The sequence below is a fragment of the Lates calcarifer genome, unplaced genomic scaffold (assembly GCF_001640805.2).
Source record: "Lates calcarifer isolate ASB-BC8 unplaced genomic scaffold, TLL_Latcal_v3 _unitig_4509_quiver_412, whole genome shotgun sequence".
In the NCBI taxonomy this organism is placed as follows: Eukaryota; Metazoa; Chordata; class Actinopteri; family Centropomidae; genus Lates; species Lates calcarifer.
In genome coordinates this window covers 258795-281993 of record NW_026116942.1, presented here as the reverse complement: position 1 = coordinate 281993, position 23199 = coordinate 258795, and the positions used below count along the sequence as shown (strand labels likewise).

At 38.2% G+C, this 23199-nt stretch overlaps 1 protein-coding gene across 6 annotated transcripts; it reads left to right on the top strand.

The window, feature by feature from the left end:
• Positions 1-1113: 1113 nt before the first annotated feature.
• LOC108900067 (mitochondrial fission factor) lies at positions 1114-22921 on the top strand. 6 transcript variants are annotated; one of them, XM_051068403.1, is made up of 9 exons: positions 1114-1213; positions 3254-3486; positions 5986-6110; positions 9712-9818; positions 17880-18071; positions 19160-19243; positions 20239-20377; positions 20844-20913; positions 20991-21139. In XM_051068403.1, exons 2-8 carry the CDS (start codon positions 3270-3272, stop codon positions 20889-20891), a joined length of 912 nt encoding a protein of 303 aa, XP_050924360.1. In that variant the 5' UTR covers positions 1114-1213; positions 3254-3269; the 3' UTR covers positions 20892-20913; positions 20991-21139. The 6 variants fall into 6 exon arrangements, with proteins under 6 accessions (XP_050924360.1, XP_018556395.1, XP_018556399.1 ...); XM_018700879.1 differs by lacking the exon at positions 20239-20377 and having other exon boundaries at positions 20991-22921; XM_018700880.2 differs by lacking the exon at positions 20239-20377 and having other exon boundaries at positions 1118-1213; positions 3294-3486; positions 20991-22921.
• Positions 22922-23199: the final 278 nt, after the last annotated feature.

The following is a 23199-nucleotide window of genomic DNA, read 5'->3' as shown; positions in this document are numbered from 1 at the left end:
TTTTGCACACCAGCTGGAAGAAAGGGGCATTGGAGGAGAGGACCACAGGTCAGCAGAGACTAAAATGAAGAACTCTCACACACTTTCTTCTCACTTGCATAATTTTATTGCCAATGTTTCAGGCCACTGACCTTTATCAAGGCAACAAACCGAACAACTGAGAAAGCCCATCTTAAATATAGGCTGGTAGGCCTACGTGGCCCAATCAGGTAATAGCACTGTGGTCATGTGCTACTACCTGATTGGGCCATTTTTGCAAGTGAGAAGAAAGTGTGAGGGACTTTTTCATTTTAGATTCTGATTCTGTATGAAACAATAACAAGTTCATGATCAGAGGAACCCTGAAAAGAGATTTCATAGAGAGTTCCAGGGATTACATATTTTTGTAGGCTAAGCCAGAAGTTAGCATCGCCATAGTTCTTTTGATAAAAAGCCAATAGGATTGGTTAACTGTAATCCAATAGGATGGGTAGTCTCATGTCAGCCAGTTGTTAGCAACCATCTTTTTTAAAGACGTGTGTAAGCTTCAAAATTCACAAGTGGGGTGTTTACTAACATGTTTTATGTCACAGAAGAAAACATGAGAATCTCTCCAGCTTGTGTTAGACAAAGCCCTTATTTCAGACATGTGACAGAAAACCTGTTCAAAAAACATTTGACTTTGAGAACCAGAGGTGCAAATATGCTAAATTGCTGCAGGGTTTTAAGACTGCAAACTGTAGCACTCTATTAGCTGAACAAGGTATTGGGCCAGCAATCTGTCCAATCCTCAATGCTGGCCTGAAAGTGCTAGTGAGAAATATTGTGTTACCAGAAAGAATAGAGAGGTTTTACCTAAAATTATACATGTGATTTACCGTGAAACCAGAAGCTTTCAAGATTCAGATGAGAAACTGATACAAAGTGTGTGTTTTGCAATAACAAAACTGAGACGATTTTGGATGCCTATGTATTACTTTTTTTTTGGATACAGAATATTGTTCACCTAGGTGAGACTGGTTCAACTATTCATTTAGAAAACAGAGACGTTATATTTTTGAATGGTAAGAATGATATTGACTATATTTATTTTGTAATAGACCTCCTTCTATGGCGCTTTTATTCTGAAGGACTCTGACATAAGAGCTGGAAGTACAGGACCTGTTAGCAAAGCAAATGATATCAGTTGGTTTGAGAGAGTGACCTGGTCACCCTGTCCGCCACCGTGGTCAAGGTTTGTCTTCATTGAGTTGTTTTACTTCGTACTTTCTACACATATATCCAAACTTAACGCTGCTTGCCATGGTGCTATATCCTGTCATGAGTTGTGAAGTTTGACCTTTTGTTAGCTACCGACAGCAACCTGTTGTTAGCTATCTAACGTTACAGTGCTAGTCGGCTAAATTAGGTAACATCATGTGCTCACTTGCATGTAAACAGTGCTGTTGCTCGGATTAAAAAACGCTGCCTGGACTGTAAACTTACAATGACACAGATAACTAATGTAGGCGGTCATTTGTAAAGTTGCGATGAATAACTCTAACTCTGGTGTAAAAAGAGTTGAAGAGAAGTTAATATGTGCCAAGAAAGATGTCACGGCTCCTGTGTATAATTTGTTGTGGTTGCATGACTGTTGGCGAGAGAATTCCCGAGTAATGTTAAAGAAGGGAGCCAGGAGACCGCTCTGAATTGAAACATCTGAGCTGATGAATTCAGTTTCTCACAGGTGGTATGTGATCTGGAAAATAACAGTGAAGAGTCCAGGAACCTGTACAATGAAACAAGTGCAACAGACCCAGGATATCTTTCTGTTATCTGGCGTTCTTAATATGAGAATAAGCGCTGATACCTGCAGTAACTTCAGTTAGAGTGACGTCCAAAACATGCAACAGGGTGAAATATGGACAATATGATCACATACATAGGATAGAAACTATAGCCTACACTACAAATAATTTCCAATTATTAAAGTCAGGCTGAGGATATACTGAAAATAAGCACAGGAATTCTAATTAAGTTTCTTACTGAGTGAGCGTTTTTACCTGATGGTGATGTATTCTGAGTGACTGTGAATATGTGATCCAGATAAACAGTGACAGTACAGTCAGGCCGTTTCTGCTGCCAAAGCAGAGAAGAGAGGAGAGAGTTCATGTCTGATGAGCTCAGTCTGACTGAAATGTTCATTTAGACTCATCTGAAATTTTTAACAGTCAGTGGATGAAAGCATCTTTGTTCAGTCAGATTGAAGATACAATAGTAAGTTTGTGATCGTTTAGTGTGATAAACTCTCCCTCTGTTTGTTAGAGTCTCTGTTGTGAACATATGAAAATACTGAAGCAGCAAAATTATTCCACTGATCCTGTGGGAATGATGACTAGTTTTCTAGTGATCTGATTGGTCAGTAGTTGGGCTCTTGACAGGTTTTGATCTGACCATCTGAAATTAACCTGTCCTGGAGCAGGTTTGCGGTTCAGTACCGTGGTGATTTACCCTGCTAAGAAGTGAACCACCATTTTAACCCTGAAAACTCAAGAGTTAAACTTGATGTTACCTCACTAACCTCAAATCCTGCTGCATACTACAGGCCTCAGGTCCTCCTAAATTCTGAATGGTGAAATTTAGCTGTCTCAGAATGAGAAAGCACACAACCTCTCATGGTTTCTCAGCATTGTACAGTAGATTCAAAAACTCCCATGACTACGAAATGTGTGTGACACCTGTTGTGCAATACTTGTTTTTTTTTTTTTGTTGTTGTTTTTTTTGTTTTTTTTTAGAAAGGTTTTAAATTTCTTGACTTAAACCAGGGTATATGTATCTGTAAGGGGCATGTATACTGTACAGGAGCTGTGTTTAGGTTAACCCTCCCGTTGCCCTTCGTATTCCATATACTTTTTTCTTCTTACTATTATTCAAAAACAAAAGATAACCACTTCAGAATCACGAATGTCATGCACAATAACAAATCCTACTGCTACTACACACACACACATACCCACCCACACACACACACGAAGGCACATTGTCGGCCACCGGGTCACTTTGACCCAGAGGACAACATGGGTATTAACAGGCAGATTCTAAATATATGATGATGAAATATTGCTCCTCCATCTCTCCCCTGATCCCATCCATCACTTAGATGTGTGTTACATTACGTACGTCTCAGTGTTCAGTCAGTAAAGGCACATGTGAAAACAAAAATGAGGAGGATGTTTAAGTGAAAGATACTCAAGTTTTCTTACTAAGTATTAACTAGAAATTTTATTTTGTACAGGTGTTTTCACGCAATCATGGCTTTCACTTTGTACCCAAAGGAAATGTCCCAGCTTCCCAAATATGATCCTGCCTTCATGGAAGTCATCAACAAAAACATGCATGTCCCAGAGCGCCTGAGCATTGGCCCAAGACAGCAGTGGCCATCAGGGGAAGGAGAGGAGGCCATGAGGCAGCCAGAGGAGACCCCACCTGCTTACACAATGCAGGTCCCTGATAGGTTGACGTTCACAGGTAGGTTCTTAACCGCTCCATGTTCCTAAACTGCCATGCAAACTAAACCTGATTGAACCATCTCTACCACTCAGTCTAGTTCAGTTACACTAAAAAAATCCACTAGATGTCACTGTGTCTATCAGTAGCATACCTTTCCAGTTTGCCTCTAAACAAGAAGCGAGAAAGAGAAAATTGACTCTAGACATCTAGACATGTTTTGGTGGTGGATATTTTGAGGGTAAGGAATTTTTTTCAAAATATTCTAGTTTATTCCATTTTAAATATTTATTCATATATGTATATATATTTTCGTGTGTGTATGTATGTATGTATCCCAAAATAATTTTATAACTGTTATTTTTTACTATTTGAAAAAAATGTGTGACTAAACAGTTGAGTTGGAGTGATAAAAGTAGTGATGCCAAGATAATAAATATACTACTTTTATGAAATAAAAAATGATGAACATTAACTGTTATTTATATCATATAATATCATATATTTCATGTTTCTCCATAATATATTTGATGAAATATATATATCATAATTTTTCTTTTTTTTAAATGTTTTCAAAGTACAGTAATGGTAAATATCTAGAATAAATCTGGAAATAATACTAGCATTAGTAATACGATTAATTCCATGGTACGAAAATGACATGTTTGTCATACTAACATATGTCCAGCACTGTAACAGCACGTGGATTGTAATTTATATTTTTTTATTTCTGTTGTACAAAATAGGGATGTGCATGAACAATCGATTAGTCGTGTACTGACAAGATAAACATAGTCAACATCTAATTTTAAGAACAGACAAATTTTTATTTCACTAATTTTTAATCGGGTGGAGATGGGAGGAAAGCCATGGAACTACTTGTTTTAGTAGTTACATGTTCAAAATCTGTTTAATAATCAAGCTAACATTAGCTCAAGTTGTTTACAGATGCTCAGCTTGGTTTTAGGTGAGGATTCCTTCAGTGTTCATCGTTCAGGAGATTTTTACTGGGAGCTGAATTATGCACTGATACTTTGGACTAACCTAAAAAAAATGCTGTATTTTGTTACACCTTAATTTATTAGTTTTTCTCAAATTATATTTGTGATTTGGTCAAATCGTAAAATTAGTGATTAAATATCAATCAAACTTTTCATTTAGCCAGAGACAAAAATTTGCATTCACACAAAGTAGTCATACAAAATAACCATACACCATTTTTTGCTTTGTTACAAATCAATTTTTTAATTTGGGAAAACCTAATATTTATTATTACATCCAAATCTAGTATGCTGGGTGTGACGACCCTGTCAGTAATTCCTTCTGAGACTCCTGGGCGGAGTTTGGTTGTCAGGCAGATTCAGCTCACCTGGTCTGGCTGCACTATATAAACTGAGAGCAGCCAGTCTCTCTCGCCTCTGGCTTCCACTCTGTTTGGTTTTGGTTGTATTCTGTTTGTCTTAATATTAGTTTCCTTTTCAATTATGTTAAATAAATGTATTTTAGTTAGAACCTCCTTTTTGTCATGGCTTCTGAGCCAGGTCGTGACATGGGGGATTGTTTTCCCAACTTGCATGATCTCTGTTCCACTAAGCCTTCTTTAGAGAACTAATTTTAAGATTTTGGATGTCATGGGATTAAATCAGTGATGAATAACTGCTGTTCTTTATTTTAATGTAAGACGTTTAAATATTTTATTGACTGTTTTCTTTTTTCAATATGACATTTAACCGCTCCATTGAGCATCTATCAGAGTTAATGACTTGACCCCGATAGTAAAGAATGTAGCTTGCATTAATGACCTACAGTCAGATGGGTCTTTAGAATACATATATTTAATTACTGCAATTAATATTTCAGAGGCTGGGACACACATAAGTAGAAATATAAAGGGTGTTTTCTCATTATGGATGTTTTTTCTTAGCGGTATGGGAACATGGAAGGACTTTTTTGTGCTACCCCACACGATTCTGGCCACTATTAAAATGACTGAAAAATGCATTGTTTCTATGTTTTATAGAGACAAGGCATTTTTTGTTTCAATCTTTTACATTTGTACAATGATAAAAAACTGTTTGGGAAAAAAACAACAGAAAAATACATTTATAATACCTTCAGTATTACTTTTTTTGCAGAGAGTTTGCATAGAAAAACACTACAGGACAAACTTTTAATGGTTCAGTCATGCTAACATGTTTGTCTTCAGTCCTGTTAAGTTTGGTGAGAGTAGGAATGATACTGGCCAAGATATTAATGCCTAAACATGGCTCCCCAGATGAGGTGTTTTTGAGAGTGTAAAAATTCCAAAATATCAAGGGTCAAGAACATTTAAAACTATTATAATTTAACAAAAATATTACAGCCTTAGATTTGCAACTTAAAAACACCCATATAGACAAACCTGGACAAAATCTGAGACAGTGATACAACTACTTTTCTTGATTCTGTCTGATTTGACATGGATTGAAAGTCTCATCTTGTCTTCTTTTGTTAACTGTTGTTTTAATGTGTCACTCACAGAAGCCCCTGATATGAGCCCCAGACCTCTGTTCGGTCCGTCCAGACCAATAACCTGCAGCGCCCTGGGTCTAGAACCGTGCTGGGAAAGTCCATCTGGAGAGGTCTTCTACAGAGAGGCACCACAGGTAGCTCAGCATGAGAGTTTCTCTGTAGTGATTTCAGCCAAAGTGGTTTCCATAATGAGTGATGAAAATGTAAAGGTTGAGTGTGGCTAATTGCTGCAGTGAAAATTGTACCTTACAACTGTCTCACAATTCACTCACACGCGCACATGCACATTTGGCTCCTATACTCAAAACACACACTCACGATGCTACCATGCATACCATCACACCCTCAGAGTCTTAAGCCTTGAGGTTCATGGCAGTAAAATGGTGGTAACAGAATCTCCTGTTTGCACTGGTGTAATCCATGTACCTTTGTCTCAATTGATTTCCTATTCCTATTTCCTATTTCCTATTTTCCTATTCCATCAACGTCTGTAACAGCGTTTCAGAAAAAGACTTGTGAGTTATCTCTATAATTAGTTAAAAATTTTAACAACCATATTGGCTAAAAGAATGCAGAGGTGTATAACTAAATGAAATCAGATCAAACAGGTTTTATTCCAGGGAGACAAGGAGCTGACAATATTAGGAGAACATTGAATATAATATCATGCGGTAAAAACAGTGCAATTTTTTTAACACAATTTTTTCAAGGAGTTTCTCACATGTCCACTCGGGGGGACAGCATGCATTTGAGTTTTCAATTGAAAAAAAAATTTATAATTAAAATATAAAATAAAATTATAAAATAACATGAATTTCTAATAATGTTAAGCTAATGTGTTCACATAGTTTGATACTGTTCAGCACAATGTAAAAACACTGAACCTTGCTCCTGACTCCTTAGATTCTCAGCATCCACATTCTAATAACGTGAAGCAGTTGATTCAGAGCCGAAACAGATGCTGCAGATCAAGTATTTTCAAGAGTCTGCACTTTAATCCACTGATGAAGGAGATGCTTGTCAGTCACTCATTCTGTGTAATATTATTTCAAACTATGCAATATCGGTATACAGTTCAGTCTGTTTCTATGTATATAGTCCTATGTATATTGTTCTTTTGTTTATATTTGTATTACGTTGTCCTGAGTATACTGTTTTGTTTTGTGTTAATATTTTTAGAATATTGTCTTGTTTATATCTTGTTTGATATTTTACTAATTTTTATAATCCCTGTTGCTGCTGAAACAATGTAATTTGTACATTTATTAAACATTTAAATTTATTAAATATTAAAATTCTTGTCACAGTAATAGTATGAAATATTGCTGAAATATAGCCAGCGATGCATTATGTCCAATCTAGTGGACGGATGATTAATCATTATTTCCTTCTAAAATAAAATCAATATTTGGACAGTTTAACAATGCTATTACTCCTTAGATGTTACTCGACGTTACCAAATATTTTTTACCTGCAGGGATTGATGTGGATTTGGGTTCAAAGTCCCAAACCACTGGGCTACAATCAGAATTCTTCAGCCTGATTCAGGTGTCCAAAAATTATCAGGAGTCAGCAGTGTCCAAGGCAGCAAAGTTTATTTGTCGACAAAGAAACCCAGGAACCATTCACAGTGCATACATGACACACCAGAAGAGCCCCAAAACTGACTGGCTTTGTCCCTTTTTTATACAGTTTTGGCTGTGGCTTTCCACGCCTCTCAGGTCATTTTACTGCTCTGTCCAATTTACACCAGTTACACTCATATATTACATTCAAGGTCACTGTCTTTTGAGAAGCACCTGGGCTCTTCCAAAAACACACTCTTATCTTCTCTTCAAGGCCACTGTCTCTTGGAAAGCCCCTGTGCTTTTCTTCTGGCTGCACTCCAGCTTGCAGGGTCATGCCAGGGGCAGACCCTGTCCTCATTTGGCCTTTTCTCTCTCTGCTTTACACCATTATGTTCTGGCCTGTTCTGATTGTATTTTTACTCTTTATTAAAACTAAGTCACCTTTATTTTTACCACATTATTTCTTAACTCTTCCTTGTTTCATTTTTGTTTAACATTATATGTCTTCTTCACAAAGTAAAAAGTACATGTCTTTTTCACACAGAGTAAACATGCAGTGAATACTAACATCTACTCACACATAGTGGCTTTTAACACTCATATCACATGTCTTCTTTAAACAGTAAATACTGATAAAGCCATTTCCACATAATACTCCTTTAAAATCAGCTTAATGCTGTACTCTTTCTTTTAAAGGCACATCACTCTGCATACTGTTGACAAATTGGTTTTGAGAAATTCGTGTTAGACTTACATTGACTGGCCAGTGGTTGGCAGTGTATGGAACAACACTTGAGCGTCCAGTGTGGTGGCTGATGTGCAATTCTACCATCAACCACTATGCGTGAAAGGGTTAAATACAACACACTTCTCTGACCAAAAGAGAAGACACGGTTAAATTTATCTAACTTAAGAAATTACTACTGGGCAGCACAACTGAGAGCTATACTTATGTGAATTACTAAAGAGATGGATATGATATGGGTAGGAATAGAGCAAAGAGCATGTAAAAATATACCACTGGAATCATTGCCATTTGTGAATGAAGTGATGAGAAAGATTAAGATTAAGATTAGTAAAGACTGGGCCAGGAGAATGATGAAAGTTTGGTCATTGATATGAAAGGAATGAAAAGATTCCACTTGGAGAGCCACAAAAATAGCAAAAACCCTAGATTTTCTACCGTTAATTATGTATGCAGGATTTGATAAGTGGACAAACAAAGGGTTAACCTATATTGCCCAAGCATTCTATGGTCAAAATATGAAGTCATTTGAACAACTTGAACAACAGGAATTTAAAATACCAGCACAGGACTTCTATAAATATCTACAATGAAGACATTACCTTCAGACACACAAGGAATGGGTAAATATTTGTAAAGAAACAACAAAAGTAGAAGAATTCTTAATGTCTTATACAGAGGAAGGGTCAAAAAAGGGGTGATATCAAAAATATATAGAGCATTACAGCATGAATCCTACGATAATAATATGGATGTAAAAGAACAATGGGAACTAGAAATGAATGTTATAATAATGGATGAGAAATATCAGGAATCATTTAAAGCAGGACATAAACTAACCAACAGGTGAAAATGTGATATTTTAATACCGCAATTGTCACTTCAAAATATAGTAATAAATCAGAACTGTGGTGGAGGGGTTGTGGTTTGGTTGCAGACTTCACACATATATTTTGGAATTGTCTAATAATTGCAGATATCTGGAAGTGTGTTCAAAAAGAAATCAAACAAATTTTGGATATTCACTTTGATCTAGATCCAACTCCCTATATTTTGGGTATACTGCTTGATAATGATATGGAGATTTGATCTATTTATTTGAGAACTCTGCTCTTAGTAGCTAAGTTCCCAGTATAACACAACAGCAAGATAAGGTAAAAGTTTACAGCTGAGACCAGACAGGTTTGTTAAAAGATGGTCATCAATAATACAGGCAGTGTCAGAGCTCTAGTCAGCTCTTTTTTATTCTTTTAATTTTCTTGATTCAGTTGTTTTTATTTTTATTTTATGTGTGTACATCTCCTCGTGTGTTGTATGTTATGTGTGTTTATATATGTGAAATAAATAAAGTTAAAAAAACAAACAAACAAACGTACAAACGTAGAAACGTACCCATCTGATATGTCCCTTCCTATATGACAGAGTCCCATACGGAGATCTTACAGTGACCAAAGCTTTGGCAGGACGCCACCTAGCACACCAACCCTGCTGAAACAGACACTGGCCCTGCCCAGACACCCATCAAGCTCGTAAGTACTTAAATATTACTCATGCAGTTTATATCAGTAGTAGCGCATGGTCTAAGGAATATTTGTTATTTTTGATAGTAACATTGTCATTTTAGGTTACATGGCCCATCCAATAAAGCAAATGCAGCGCAAATATTTAAGCTAACAGTTGTTCTCTTGCTAAACTCCACTTTATAACTGGGCACAGCAGCTACTGCTCCTGTTGTTTCTGCTTGAGGATCCTTTGATGCATCTCATATACCACTATATCTTTTGCCCCTTGAGCTCCTGTCCAGCCAAAGCTCTCTTCTGAGACCTCTCCCCCTCCCAACATGTCTGCAGCACCCTTTTTGCTGGATGGGTATCTTCATGTGCCTTTAAATTGACCCAGTAATTGTCTTTTAATTGCTTCCTATGTACCTCCAGTACCTCCCCTGTTGTAGCTGCACACAATACTTCCATAATCTACCCATGACCTTGTCGGGACCCTGGGCCACATATATGTATCACTAGCTCCCCATTCCAATCCTGCAAGACATCTTGTGACATTTATCACCGTTTTATAATTATTAATTACATGTTTTATTTAACATGCTCTCTCCACATTAATCTCTGATCAAAATACACCCCTAAAAACATAAACTCTCAACTTTCTTGAAGTTTTCTCTGTACAGTTTCAAACGAGTTTTTTCCTTCTGAAAACCATACCTTTTGTTTTTTTTTTTCACAAAGAATTTAAAACCCATTTAAACCCACATTTTTCAACTCGATTAATTCCATCTTGCAATTTCTTAACTACTGTATGTATTCAGCATTTCGCCCTCTTTTCCATAAGGCCCATTCATCTGCTAATAGTGATGCTCTCATATCTATTGGAATAGTTACAAATATGTAATTTATCATGATGGAAAATAGCGTTGGACTTAATATACTCCCCTGTGGTGTGCCATTTTCCACAACATATTGTCTTGATAACTGTAACCCTATCTTCACCTGAATGGTTCTTCCTAAAAAGTCCATTATTGAACATTTTACTTCAAATTCCTTTTACGTGCAGCTAGATTAAAAGCCCCTCTTTCCATAGCATGCCATAAGGTTTCTCCATGATACTCTACTTTCCAGTGAATACATTAACCTTTTATTTATTGTACGTTTATGTTACGTTACGTTTACGTTTACGTTATCAGACAAATTACTGTAGCTGTTCATTTTAACAAAAGTTATTGCCATCATCTCTACCTGTTCCTTATTTGTTACTGCAGTCTCACTTCCATCAACCAGAACCAGGTAGTTCCATTCCCCTCTGTCCCCTGTCATCTTTTTTTTATCATCCCCCACACCTCTGCCACCTGTGTTGTACCTCTAGTTGAATGACAGTACTTCTGCCAGTGTGTACTTTTTGCCTGTCTTATTGTCCTCGTAATTACTGCCTTGGCTAGCTTATACTGAATCATATGTTGGAAATTATGAGTCCTTTTACTATTTTAAATGCCTTATTCCTATTCATCACTCCCTTGCTCACTTGCATGTATCATCCCACCATGGAACTACTTTCTCTCTTAACATGCCTTTACTTTTAGGAATGGCTTCTACTGCAGCTAATATTATGCTTGCTGTTAAGTGCTTCTATACTCATTTGATTATTAACCTGATTTAGATATGTCACTTTCAGCCATAAATTTCCCCCAGTTTGTTTTCTCAAAGATCCATTTAATGCCTATGCCTTCTGTGGTCACTGCAGTATCCATATTTATGTGACACCAGACTGGGTAATGATCACTCCCTATAGTTCCCTCTAGATACACTTTCCAATCACATATTGACACCATGGAGTTTCACACAAGTCTAAGATCAAGCACAGATTATTTTCCAATATTGCCATCTATTCTTGTGTTACTGTCATCATTTAAACATACTAAGTCTTCTCATCTAGCCAGTCCTTCATTACTTGACCATAAATATCTGTTCTGTCACTCCCCCATAATGTGTTTTACACATTGAAATTACCTCACTTTACAGTGTTACTACATCCCTGACCTTCTACTTTTTCAAATTTCCTCAACTCCAATCTTTTGCACAGATTATAATAATTCACAATCACCACCTCTTTTCTACCAGCCCACTCTTTCACCACCGCATACTCCCTACAGTACAGTACAGTACAGTCCCCTACAGTAGTCACTCCCATTGCTACCAGGTCCTAAGGTCTGTAAGTTCAAAGTCTGTGTCAAAATATTTGAAAATGTTCCGCTTTCCTGGGCAGCTGGTGCAAAGTTTACAACTCATCACAACACAACTTACTGAATCCTCCAGGTGTCCAGGCCTCGGTTCTAACCCTTTTTCATTCAAGAATTGTACCAGCTGCAGCTATTTCCTCTTTTTAGTCACAAGGAAAGCGGTAGAATGACAACTGAATAGGGTTTTTTGGACTCAATTCAAACAACATGGGACATAGCACTGCAACATCTTGAAACAGGAGAGCCTCTGCAAAGTTGGACAAGGAAACAATATTTTCATCGGTTGTGATGTCAGACTAAACAAGCAAGTTGTTAATCTGTCTCCTGTGCTCCTTTGCTCAGACTTAAGAAGCAGATAGACCCTTTTTTAGGGCCAATGTCATAATTATATCACGGTGTTAGCTGGAAGCAAATGTTGTACGTGATGTTTGAAATCAACATCTCTGATTTTACAGAGACTTGTAACACCTGTAGGAGCTTTTAATGCAATGTAATGAGTTTTCAATCTGTCTCCTTGTGTGTGTGTGTGTGTGTGTGGAGGGACTGGGGTTAGCTGAAATGAAACAAGTGCAGTTTTAAAAAGTAGGTATTTCTAAACCACTTCTGACGGATGGAAACAAGGCGAGATGCTGAGCGTGTCACAGTGAGTGACTTGAAAAAAGTCTTACTTACTGATGTATCCAAGATTAGATTAGATTCATGGCAGTAACAGGCTGTATGTAAAGGGACAAACGGGAGAGAATGATGCTATAGAGTATCAACCAGCAGAGAAACGTGATGGTGGGAAGTCAAGTCATGGGCTGTTCTGCCTTGGGCTGTTGGACACATGCATCAAACTGACTACACCCTGACCAAGAAGAAATACCGCTCCAATCTTCAAAGACATGCTACACCCAGCATCTTTGTGGAGAAGGCTTCATACCGCAGCAGAATAGTCACCCAAACACACATCAGAGCTTTGCAAGAACTACCTGAAGACCAAGGAAGACCAAAGAGTACTGACTTTCCTCCACAGTCACTTGACCTCAGTCCCATTGAACATTTATGGAGGCACTTGAGGCTGAGAAAGCTAAGCATTCTGTGACATCACAAGTAGCTCTATAGAACATTGTCAAATCATCCATACACATACATATATATGATATTTTTACATTAATGAATAGGAAAAATATATTGTTTTATATTGTAGATTTCAGACTGTGACAGGTTGGTGACAAGTGGAAGCTGGGGAATATTCTACACATATTCTATACATTCGAATATATAGGTCTTTAGGTCAGTTAGGATGGGAGAAACATGTTCCAATTTAGAAAAGGCAATGGTGACTGAGGACATTTAGGCAAATGTTAATGATAGGGTGCGTGAGAGTTATAGTACAAGGCTCAGAACTAACTGTTTCACCACCTTCCCAAAACTGACCCAAAACATATTTTTCTGTTTGTTTATGTTTGCTGACAGACTCAGGTGCAAGCAAAACAGCAAATCTAAGCAATCTGATGCATGAAAAATAATAACAGTAGTGCACAGCCTCCTCATATCATCCACCAAATGACTATTGGTGACAGCAACATGATAGAGCTGAGAGCTTCTGTCTGGTGAATCCACTACTATTTCTCATTAAAAACTGTGCCAAGTTTGCTTAGTGTGTTGAAGCCCAGGCACACGCACAACTGCAGTAATGTTAACTAGATACTGTGTTCCCGAAAACTTTACTGGCAAGGGAAAAATGTTAACGAAAATGTTAACCAAGGCTGTCTATAGCTGTATTAGCAAACACAACCAACTGTAACTTACACTGGTCGCTTACGATAGCTCATTGTTGACTGGAAACCAGAGGTGAGGTTCATCAGCCCTGCTTTTATGCTGTGCCTATAGCAGATGCAGTTAGCTGGTTATTAGTGTTACTCTGCCGCTACTTAACTTTTATGTAACGTGTTTAACAACAGCAGACCACAAGGTTACTAACAACTTAACATCCCACAACTATCCCAAATGTCAAATCTAATAGATGGTTTATTACCCCAGCTCTTTGGGAGTAGGAGTCGCAGCTAAGCTAGTTGAGCCAATTGAAGGCTTGTTACCATTACAATTCCCAACAAACATTATTTGGATTTTCTCACTAATAGACTGGACAGACAGTGACCATACATATAAGTTATTATGTTAGTTAAATACATTGAGCTTAAATGCTAGGAAATTCAGTCTTACCATTTTCTCTCAGGTAACTTTACATCCGATGTTTCCCAATGTCCCACAGTACTCACTGACATCAGCTCCCAGAGTAGTGAAACTGACACAAGGGGGTGTGCTATCATGTTACACAGCAGCCACACTGACAAGGCTGACTGCAGGTGTCAGCAGACATTATTTATTGGCGCTGTGAGTGAAGGTATCAGCTGCCATAAACTAAGAGAGGAGACAATTTCATTGCACCAAAAAAGTAATGGATATAAGAAGATTTCCAAGACCTAGAACATTCCTAGTCACACCATTGAGAGCATATTACCGATGTTCAAAACTTTTGCCACAAAAAGGCTGCCTATCTGTGGGAGAAAGCCCAAAAACAAGAGGCCTTATTTATCACATCAGGACAATGAAGAAAACCTTTGTCAGTGCAAAAGACTTGATGACATGATGACTTGATGAGGGCTGGGACAAATGTGTTAGTGGCAAACATAAAAAGATCACTCAAGAACCAAGGGCTTCAACGAGAAGTAGAAGAAGGGTAGATTACAACGTGACAGAGGGCATTTTGATAGGCCTGCAGACTTCTGGGACACAGTTTTATGGCGTGACAAAACCAAATTAGAACTGTTTGGTGCAAGAATGTTGAGGCTTATGACCAGAAGAATACCATGCCCAAATATGTAGGTGGGTCAGTGATGATGTGGGGGGTGTTTTTCTGCTGCTGGAACTGACAGTCTTGATGGTGTGATTGGTATCATGAATTACAGAAATACCATTTTGAGGAGGAATGTTATACCTTCTGTGGTAAACCTGAACCCTGCTGATGATTGAACCGCAAGACAATAATCCCAAGCAAAATAAGCCAAAGTTTGGGTCAGGAAAACAGCCGCTCTCAGTGCCCTGTGTCTGTGTTGTGTAGAAACATAGTTTTTTTTTAAATATGAAATTGCTTTATTCAATGAGGCCTCAGTGGATAATTCACCTCCCAGTAAAAACCTCCTGAACACTGAAGGAATCCTAACGTAAAAACGTTTTTTTCCCCTTGATACAACTGTACTCACCAGACCTAGAATAATCTCTGAGCCAACCCCACCAATGTCCACACTGCAACCCAGCAAACCCGGTACCCAGAGAAGCAATTTAAGAGTGACAGGAGAAAAAAGGCAGGAGACTGCAGAGGTTCCACAGACATGATAAGCAACTTCAAGAACAAGGGGCTCTTGACAGCGCATCAGCCACGTCCTTTGATGTGGTGTATTTCTAAGCAATATGATTGCAGGAACAAAACCCATTGCATCAGTCTGCGATTGGGACAAGGTAACGAATGGAGGAAAATAATAGAATTGTGGTCAGTATAGACCACCAGAGGAACACCAGAGTAGAAATTTGTCATACATTTAGAAATGTATGACACATCAACATCATCATCTTCATATACTCCTTTCCAGGTTTGTGCCAACAATTCATCTCTAAATGCACTAATGGATTCCTCTGTTTTCACTTTAATTCTATTGGCATCTCCATCCTTACCACTATCACAGTCATAGATCACATAAACTGGCAAATGGTCACTGATGTCATTCACTAATAACCCACTCACTGTCTTGTCATCCATAACATTAGTAAAAATGTTATCTATTAGGATAGCACAGTGTAATGTTATTCTGCTTGGTCTGGTGATCAGTGGGAATAGACTCATAGATTGTATCAATAAATTTGTCATTTTGTGCTTATTCGGGTCTTTATTGAAACCCGCACAAATGAGCATAACCTTAAATATTTCAATTTTGGATCCAGGTGTTCTATATACACAGCTAACCATTACATTTGTCTTTTTTCCCATACAAATTTCTATAGTATATCATCAGTAGTAGTCATACTTTCTACTACCTTATAATTAAAGCTTCCATGTACAGAGCCACACCCTCTCCTTTTTAGTTCTCCCTATTCATGCAAGTCAATTTGTATCCATTCAACTCAAAATCCACACCCTTTTCAGAGTTTAGCCAGGTCTCAGAAATAGCTATAACATTGAATGTTATTCCTTGATGTTTTGAAAGTTTGCATTTAGGCTCCTGCTGTTAAAGTGAATAATTGACATTCCGTGATTTGTCATAACCTTCATGTTAAACTGATTATCTGTGTAGTAACAGTAATCGTTGTTTAGGTTGCTAAAGAAATTTTTCTCCGGGTCAGTATTTTGTTCAAACAAACATATGTTCAGTGTATTTAAAAGTTTTGAGATTCCAACCATCACACTTTTCATTAAGGCCTTCCAGCCCTCTGCAGTTGCCTTGCAAATTTATACACTTGATCTCAGCATCATCAACACTTTTAAATGGAAAAATGATATTACTTTCCTTGCAAGGCTCAGTTTCTACTGCTTTACAAGTTAAACCATCCATTCCTTTACAAGGCTCCAGCATTCCAGCTCACATTCAGTCACTCTCTATGCTCTTTGCGAGCTGTCCTGAGCTCAAATAATCACCCATTTTAAATAAATGAAAAATGTTCAGTTGAATCATTACGTTGGTGTGCTGCACTCCCAGGTGTTATCACTGGTACTTCTGCAATCTCCCTGATGACCACCACTTTGGTTTCCTCTGGTGTCCCATTCAGTTTTATGAATACCTTACAGTTTGCTGTCCACGTCGATTGGATCTTGCTCTGTTTTCTCAGGAATTGTGCCCGTCTGGCAATGTCAGCATTTTTCCTTGTCAGGTCAGGTATCACATGCATGTTGGATCCTTTTATCTTTCTTTCTTGTCTAAGGAATACATTTTTTTGTTTTCTGTCCACAAAGGGAAGTGTTATTGCCAGTTTCTCACTTTTTTGGGGGAGAGGATGACACCCCTCAATACCATTGTTTTGCAAAGTGAGTGTTGTAACAATAGCCAGGGGCACCAAAGAACCAAGTGACATCAATGGCCTTAATAATTACCCCAGAGACTGTAACAAACATACTAAACTCAGAAGTTTCCTCATATCAGAGATATCAGAGATGAACATTGCCAGGTACAAACAGGGCCAAAGTGACCAGTGTAGACAGAACAGAGCGAGCTAGATGGAACAAGAAAGCAAATCTTACTTGTTGCTAAGAGTGAGGCAGGGTATTGGCCTCAGCTCTTTTTGAGGCACATGCCATAATGGGTCAGCTTCAAGAACCTTCACGTTCAGAATATAGTTGAATTCTGTGGCTTATGGCTGCTCACATATAATTATTTTCATAATTGATTAATATATGTTGCTTTTTTAATGAATCCATTAATCATTTAGTCTGTAAAATGTCAGACAGTAGTGGAAAAAAACCCATTGCAGATTTCTAGAGGTAATGTCTTCAGTTGTCTTGTTTTGTCCATCCAACAGCCCTGTTTGTACCTGGCATTAACATGCATATCGGGGGATCTGATCAGAAGTGGACAGCCGTTGATGGGCTACAGTTCTTTGTCCTGTATGTCATTAGGGTACCCCTCCCAAATGGTAATTTTTGCTCCTTCTCTCCTTTTCCCTCACCTCCAACCCTTCACTCTTTATTGTTCTTTCCACTCTTCTTTTTACTTCCCTCCTCCCCTTTTCCTCACTGTGCCTTCCTTTCTCTTGTCCTGTCTTCTCCTCCATCTCCTTCCCTCTGGCTCCCCTTCACTTTTCTTGGCTGTAGTCGAGGTTCAGGCCATCCACTGCGCTGCACTGCTTCTCTTTCTGCCCAGACCACCAACCCTCAGACCCACGAAGAGTCTTCCCTTGCCTCCTCCCATAGCTGCCTGTCTCCACATTTCATCCTGCAGGCAGCCAGACAGTTGGGCCTGCAGGCTTCACATCTCCTCTTGCAGATCATCCACCAGAAATACAGGTCTGAGTTACATTTCAAAGCATACAAAGAGCCCCTCACTCTGTCCCGAAAATATACAGGGATTCACCTCTAAATGAGAATCATTTAAAAGTGAAACTAATTTTGTTACCAAATTATTGCACTTTGAATCCAAAAAGACCATACTTTTCATTATTTGGCACTGATCTATTTATGAGAACTATGTCTGAACTGGAAAATAACGTGACCCATTGCCTGGCCGTTAAGAGAAATGTGGAGGTTGTATAGCCCTTCAGTTTTTCTCTGGAAACCTTTACCCTTCCCATCTTAATATAACAAAAATTTCACTATAGGGTGAAGTTTGTTTTAGTTTGTAAACCAATTAAAATGCATTAATATTACTCTTTGTTCTGTCAGATACAGGCACAGACAGGCACAAATGGATTATTGATTATGTATTAAAAAGTTTGATATTTAGTTTTAAAACAGTACTTTAGAATGCTCTCTGGAAAGATGGCTTATAAACAACAACAATTTAGGTTTCCTTTTGTTACTAAGTAAGTGCCCTCCTATTTTTAAGTTGTACATGCATTGTTGTCTTCCATGGTTTCATATTGGCCACTCATCATTTCTTGCATTCATTTTGAGGTTAGATTATCTTTCAGTCTTGGCTCCAGTCATACAGCATGCATTAAGTGTTACTCATGCTCTTAGTCATGTTTTGCTTTGGCTAATATCACTCACATCTTGCAACTTACAACCCTTTCTCCTTTGGAAAATATATATAAAAGGATCCACAAACACAGATTTCACGTGTATTATTCATCATATTGGGATAGATGAGCTGCTGATGAATTACTTTAAAAGTCAACAGATGTTTGCAAGGGGTGAATTCTGTGACCGTGTCCTATTTTTTAACAAATATCTGTTTCCAGAATGGATGCATCTTCACTCACTAACAGTAGCCTTTACGTCTTGCTCTCATGTGCCTCATTATCTGTTTTGCTCTAAACTAACATCGTCCCTCACTAGCCACTAAAAATCTTGCATTATCCATGCTCGTTACCTGTCATGTTGTTGGAGCCCCATGGGCAGACTCCAATTTCTATTTCTGTCTTGCTGGAGTAAAGACTTAGCAACCAAGAGAAGCCTCCACCAGTGAGAGTCAAGCCTGAGGTCTCTGCTTCAGCACATGTGGAAAACAACAAGAAAAGGTGACTGAAAGGAATATTGTGTGCATGTGTCAAAACTGCCCTGGCCTTTGTGCTCTAATGTGCCCATCCAAACTGTTGAGCGACTTTAGGAGTAACTTTTTTATTTAAACAGCAGGTTATACATGTTGGCATCATATTACCAGTCTGTCATCATACCAAAGCAAAAAAAAAAAGCAAATCACTGAGTAAATATGTAGAGTTCAAAAGAAATAAAGTGAAAAAAAGAAATATAATTAATAATAATAAAAAGAAAAAGGAGAAAAAAATAAAATCTTCCATTCATCCACGCATTCTATACTCCATTACTCATATACATCTACCCAAGTGAGTAAGCAAATTAAAAACAGATGGCATAAACTTAAGCAAAAATAAAATAAGATACAATTTATGCATGTTTGTCTTTACCCTCTCACGTGCATCTATACTTCCTTCACCTGCATATCTCCAGGTTCAGATGTACCCCCTTGCCATTTTAATCACAGACTCTGCATACATACATCCTCTTAGCTATATATGAAATGTATTTATATTTAAAAAAATTTAAATCATGAATACATATCTAAATAAAAGCTGGCTACCTACCTGTATACCTCTGCCTGAAAATATAAATAAAACACCTAAAAACAGAAATACAATTTCACCTGTGCATCAACTTACCATCGAGACATCTTGGCTGATGAGTTAGAATGGATGTTTTGGCTGTTCATACTGAAGTTTGCATTGTGTAAAAACAGCTTCGTCATTCAGTCAATGAGGTCAATGCAGAGGGCCTCAGCACAGTGCTCAAGGTTGACCAGCAAATAAGCTGAACCTGGCTCAACATTAAAAGAAATACAGTGTGATTTTATCAAATGTAACAAATGCATTCGCGTATATCCCTGGATAATTTAGAGAAGATAAAATTATGTCTTTAATAACTTTCCAGAATTGTAAATGTCCACCTCGTAGTATTATTAACTCCTATGTTGTGTTTTTATATCTGATAAATATTCCAGCATGCCTTACTCAAACCAGCCTCATTCTCGTTTGGATTTCATTGTCTCATCCATACGTGAAACAACATGCCTCCACCAGCGCAGCCCTTTGCATTATTTTTTACAGTGTTCTTGGGACAAGAAGTTTTTTTTGGTTATGGTAAGTTTTTTTTTGGAGTTCACTCAATGATATATGTGTAGCCACATTTATTAAAGCATGTATAGAACACACTCTAAATGTGACAGGGAACTGTCCATGTCAACAGTTTCATGAAATGACCAATAACAAATCTCACCTGTTTAAGAGCCATCTGCCTGTACATGTAAGGGCTCATTTGCAGACAGAATTGCCCCAAGAATGCCAAATATGGTCAGTACTTTGAAGGGTCCCAGTAGCAGTAGAGCCTTAGTGTAGAGTTACAAGAAGAATTGAAACATCTCAGACCACAAGGTAAAGATACTTTGGAAGATTTCCTCTTTTTTGGATTCTCTAAATCTCTGTATTTTGGAATACATATTTGCACAAAAAGAGGACCGTGGACTTTGTCCCCTTACTCACTGATGTTGAAATGGCTTGAAGAAGGAATCTCTTAATGGACAGTAAGTTTCTCTGTCTGTATTTTCAGAACAGTGGAGAACTGGAGCCCAGAAGAGGAGGGAGGAGCTGCAGTTGAGTTCATCATCCTCAGGAGACAGGTAGGCAGTGGAAAGCTTGTTTGTCTCATGTCTTTTTTGTTCACTGTCACTCTCCTCGTCTCTTTTTTTCTGTGTAGGTGATGAAAATGAGTCGCCGGCTGGCAGCACTTGAGAGACACAACGCTGAACGAAGGAAAACTGAAGTCATCCTGTTTTCCCTGCTGTTCTCCACCTGCCTGCTCAATACCTGGCTGTGGATCCGCAGATAACACACACTCAATAACATATGCTGATGAGCCAAAACATTATGACCACCCCTCTCTGATATACTGTTGGTCCTTTGTGTGCTGCCCCAACAGTTCCTATCTGCTGAGGCATGGACTCTATGAGGCCTCTAAGACTGTCCTGTGGTATCTGGCACCAAGGCGGCGGATCCTTTAAGTCCAGACCCGCTGTAGATTAGACCTGCTCCAGCTCATCCTCCAACACGCTGTCTCCAGTTTGTGGTTGGTCCATCCACGGACCATTGTTGGTAGGTAAAAACCTTTGCTGACCAGGAGCACCCAACAAGTGTTGCTGTTTAAGAGATGCTCCGACGCAGTTGTGTGACTATAACCAGTTGCCTTGTCAGAGTCACTCAGGTGCCCACATCCAACGCAGTGACTAGAAGAACCGACTGTTCACTTACATTCGTATATCTCAGACTTTGACGTATATCTATGAATGATCATAATGTTTTGGCCCCTCTGTGTACACATTGTACATTTGTTTGACTAAACTTATGAGGACCCACACTCTTTCCCTCAGTCCTTGCATTTCTGGGTGTGTTTTTTTTTTTCATGTCTGAGTTTTTTTCTTTTCCTGGTTTGCATGGATGTTATCACTTCATCCTTTCAGCAGCTCCAGTTAAATGTCCGCAGCTGTTCAGAAAATGCAAATTTCCAGAAAAATGAGTATTCTAAAATATCAAAGTTATCAAACCTAATGATTTCTTGGGGGTTGTTCAGAGAGATTCTGGAAAATGTATCAATTGCTGAAACTGTTAAAGGAAAACATGTACAACAGAATATGATACATGACCGCATTTGCTCACAAAATCTGTTGGAATGCTCAGTCATCACAGAATCATGTATTTGAAGTTGTATCTTACTATAAGCCAAGCTGTTCCCCTCTTAAATTCAAGCCTAACCTCAAACTATGCCTCAGTGTAATCAGACCTAAACTCTAGTCTGAAACTAAGTAACCCCTGTTTTGGCCTAAAAGACCTCTGTTAGTTAAAATATCCACACTTCACAAACCAAAAAAGGGTTCTCCCAAGAACAGTCAAACAAGTGCTCTCTCTCTCTCTCTCTCTCTCTCTCTCTCTCTCTCTCTCTCACTCACACACACACACACACACTCACACACACAAACACACATATACACTTGAAGTACTTGGAACAGCTAGAACAAGGCATGATATTGAGTACAGATCTGTCAGTACAGCTACAGTGTTGTATGAAGGTAATGCTCCCACAACAGACACTAGTCTCATATCTCAGACTGTAAGAGCTAGTAATAGCAGTAATACATTGGAATTTTGTAGCTGTCTGAACTGTGTATTGTCTGTGAGCCCAACTCAGATTGGAGCAAAATGTTGTAGTGTGTTGCTGGGCATGGCTCCACTCAATACATGAACACAGTGCAAAATAACTAAGGTGTAATCAGAAGTGTAGTTTTTGTTTTGATTCATTTTTGCTGTGTTTTGGGTGAAGAAGTGATAACAACACTTTATGAGGTTGGTTCTGTTGTTGTCTACTGGACTGTTACTGATGAAACTAGCAAGTACTAGTAAATGATAACATACCTCAAGAAAATATTTGTAGACTTTAATGTTTTTCTGTCTGCAGTGCACATTTGATTTGTTGAGATGAAGTTCCTGTGCGAGTGTTGTGACCCAGGCAGTTATGATGCTGTTTGTTGGTCTTCAGACTTAAATATTACTCACTATGCCTATGTATTTTTCTCAAAGCTATGTCATTATTGCTGCATGTTTATGTAATTAAAGTAGATTCTATATTTAAATTGAGTTCTTGGTGGTGAAGATTTTTTTTGATTGATGCATGACCCTTTATGCCAAAACAAAAATCAAAAATCTGATTTCAGTGCATATGTCTTAACAGTGCTGGTTCTTGTGGGCATGAGGTTGTAGTGATTGTGCTGTGTTGATTCCATCCCACTAGAGTCACATTGCCTGTTTGCTTGTGATGTAAACAAAGTTCTTCCTTTTGTTTTCCAAGTAGTTTAGCCCTGCAGTGTGTGCAATATGGTGACTAATGTGCACTGAGCAGTAAGTGAGCTCATGTA